Source organism: Bubalus kerabau, chromosome 15 (assembly GCF_029407905.1).
Source record: "Bubalus kerabau isolate K-KA32 ecotype Philippines breed swamp buffalo chromosome 15, PCC_UOA_SB_1v2, whole genome shotgun sequence".
NCBI lineage: Eukaryota > Metazoa > Chordata > Mammalia > Artiodactyla > Bovidae > Bubalus > Bubalus kerabau.
This window is the reverse complement of record NC_073638.1, coordinates 19,836,436-19,839,649: the sequence shown is the minus strand read 5'-3', so window position 1 is coordinate 19,839,649 and position 3,214 is coordinate 19,836,436. Positions and strand designations below refer to the sequence as shown.

At 44.3% G+C, this 3,214-nt stretch overlaps 1 protein-coding gene and 1 pseudogene across 1 annotated transcript; both read right to left on the bottom strand.

Moving 5' to 3' along the window:
* Nucleotides 1-718: 718 nt before the first annotated feature.
* Nucleotides 719-1,287, bottom strand: LOC129627989 (adenosine 5'-monophosphoramidase HINT1). The gene has a single exon (XM_055547408.1). It carries the CDS (start codon nucleotides 1,242-1,244, stop codon nucleotides 864-866), a length of 381 nt encoding a protein of 126 aa, XP_055403383.1. The 5' UTR covers nucleotides 1,245-1,287; the 3' UTR covers nucleotides 719-863.
* A 754-nt stretch (nucleotides 1,288-2,041) lies between these two features.
* On the bottom strand, nucleotides 2,042-2,810 carry LOC129628714 (palmitoyl-protein thioesterase 1-like; annotated as a pseudogene).
* Between the last annotated feature and the right edge of the window lie 404 nt (nucleotides 2,811-3,214).

The following is a 3,214-nucleotide window of genomic DNA, read 5'->3' as shown; positions in this document are numbered from 1 at the left end:
TCTTGCATCTAGAGGGCTAGGCAACTTAGATATATATATATATATATATATATATATATATATTTTTTTTTTTTTTTTTTTTTTTAAGAAACTACCCTTTATTTTAGACAACTTCATAAAATTGTTTTCACCCGTCCCCACTTCTTGCCTTTCATCCTCACTTCTTGCCTTTCATCCCCTTGTTTCAGTTGAAAAGTCTTGAAAGAGGTGAAGGAAAACCAGAAGGTAAACTTTGTAGCACTTAATAAAGTGCTTCCCTCAAACGCAGCTAATCATTTCCACAGATGGTGCATTCTTCAGAGCAGTCTTCCAAAAGTGGTGCTAGGATTTCATGGGGTAAGGGAGTCAGGGGCTAAGATGTTGTCTTTAGCAGAAATTCTCAAGAGTCCTTAATATTCTAAGGTGGGTTGATCTCCAATAGAAAAGGGTTATAGAATGTTCCCTAAGCTTTCTTGAGCATTCTTTTTTTTTTTTTTTTTTCCCCACAGAACACATCAGAAGCAGTTTGGAGTGTGCTGGTAATACACATTTTTGAGATGGAAGTTAGAAAGCCTGATCTGTTCACATTTTTTCCCTCCCATTCTTTGTTAATGCCAGCAATAGAGTAACTCTGGAATCCAGACCACCAGTCATATTCAGAAGGGACAGGTTTATCAAAGGTGGAATGGAAAGAACCAGCTACCTCCTCCTTTTTTTTTTTTTTTTTTTTTTTTCAGGCCATGCAACAATGTCTTTTATTACGTATGGGTTTTTTAAATCATTTTTGCAATACCTCCATACACAGGCCAAAAAAAAAAATTATTTAGCATATTGGAACTTGCAAACCTGATCATAGAAAAGGCAAAATTATCCCTATAGCACACTTAACCAGGAGGCCAGTTCATCTGCCGACCTCCAAGAACATGGAGATGAACATGATAGACAGACTGGCCCCCATCTGAACCTTCATTCACCACCATTCGATAGCCCTTCTTCAGGCCCAGATCAGCAGCACATTTCTTGCCAACAATCATCAAATGCCCAAGAAGACTTTCATCATCATCTTCTGCTGCAGAAATCTGGGATATATATTTCTTGGGTATCACCAGAAAATGTGTTGGTGCTTGAGGGGAAATGTCATGGAAAGCAAGACACTGGTCATCCTCATAAATGATTTTGGCTGGGATTTCCTTGCGAATGATCTTCCCGAAGATCGTGTCGCCGCCAGGCCGGGCGACCTGAGCCTTGGCGATCTCATCTGCCATCTCTGCCTGCCTCCCGTGCGTCCGGCCGGGGAGAAGGTCCTACCTCCTCCTTTTTAAATTTTTTACATTTTTCTTTAAACCTCCCTAACGTCCCCATCTAAGTTAAGCAATATGTATACTTCTTGCCTTTAGAAATCCAGTTGGGTGCTATTTCCCTCCTTTTGTGACAGAGCAACTAATTCATCACTACCTAAGGAGATAGTGCTACCAAGGCAAGATCGTGGGCTGCCGGAATTTGTAAAATAATACCCAAGACACACAGAAAGCAACATACTCAGAGGAGGGCAGCCTTAAAGAAATTACATGGATGCATTAGCCAAGCAATACTTTTCTGAGCACTGGTCAAATCACCAGAACAGTTAAGAAAGCAGTTTATGTGAATACCTCAGGCCTGGGTACTGGCCCTTTGGCTTGAGATGTGGCTAGATTTTCCTGAGAAAGTCACTCATCTTAGACTATCTCATTGGTTTAGTTTGTTCAGTATCATCCAGGCCTGGGCAAAGCTCTGGCACTGACCTGCAGCAAACTCCTGATTCCTAAGAGTTTGACCATATCAAAGGCTGTAAAACAAGCTCCATGGCTATTAGCTAATTAAACTGGCATTCAGCACCATCTGCTGATAGGATGATGCAAAGGATAAGATTCGTATCTTGGATCTTTCCAAGCAGGGCATGTTCGATGATGACTAGAGAAAAGGATTAGTTGCTAGCTCAGGATCTGAGCTCAGCTTGGGCATAGAGGGAACTCGTTTGGAAGTGGGAGGGGTTCCCTGAGCTCTGGTTCAGACTACAAGGGTTTCACTCAAGGAAGGGTATGATGTGGGCATTAAACCATTCTTCAGACACTTGAAGATGGTCACTTTCAAGAGCCAGGAACACCAGCTGTCAGGCCTTGTCCATTGTCTTTAGTCCCAGGTGGTCCTGTGTGTATAGGGTGCTCTCCTGTAAGGGAATGGTCTCCTTGGCTTGGCCACTTCTGTAAAATCCAAACCACTCAGAATCTACAGGGTCCACAATGGAATCATTGAGGAATTTCACCATCACAAACTTCTTGAGGGCCATCAGGTTTTTCTTGTAGGACTCATTGACACCTCTCTCTTGATTAATATCTGCCAGGAAGATCTGTGGTTGCGGTATATGTCCTCCTTGATGGGTTGTGCCAGTATTCTGCTTGCACCAGGCGTTCCTATATAGCTTTGTTGTAAGCCCCAGCGTTCAGTGTTTTTCTGATGAAGTCACAGATGTGTGAGCTTTCTCCTGGGCACTGAGGGAGTCCAAAAACACCTTGATGTTGTCCCCCAACTGAGATGAGATTGACCATGGGAGGTGATGGGCATCTCTGAGCCACTGCCCACAGAAACTGGCCTCCCTGGGAGAATCCCATAGCATTGTAGCCTTGCTGCAATTTAGGATCCTTAGCAAGAATTTGACACACTGTTGTTACTTGGGAGTTGACATTCAAAAAGCAGCTGTTCTCCACATCCTCTCTGAGAGTCTTCCCAATCTCTAAAGATAAGATGTGAATTCCAGGTATTTTCTTCTCAACCATTTTTTGAATAGCACCCATGCTGCTGCTGCTGCTAAGTCACTTCAGTTGTGTCTGACTCTGTGTGACCCCATAGATGGCAGCCCACCAGGATCCCCGTCCCTGGGATTCTCCAGGCAAGAATACTGGAGTGGGTTGCCATTTCCTTCTCCAATGCATGAAAGTGAAAAGTGAAAGTGAAGTCACTCAGTCGTGTCCAACCCTCAGTGACCCCACGGACTGCAGCCCTCCAGGCTCCTCCATTCATGGGATTTTCCAGGCAACACTACTGGAGTGGGGTGCCATTGCCTTCTCCAATAGCACCCATACTTAAGTGATTACAACAGCTGTCTCCCATCCCATGCCAGATCACCAGCAGCAGGGGAGCCGGCAGGTCGAGATGCCCCAGCACCAGGGAAGTGCAGGAACCCAGCAGAAAAGCAAGA

Coding starts and splice junctions, on each gene's coding strand:
- LOC129627989 (XM_055547408.1), bottom strand. CDS start 1,244: ATGGCAGATGAGATCGCCAAGGCTCAGGTCGCCCGGCCTGGCGGCGAC.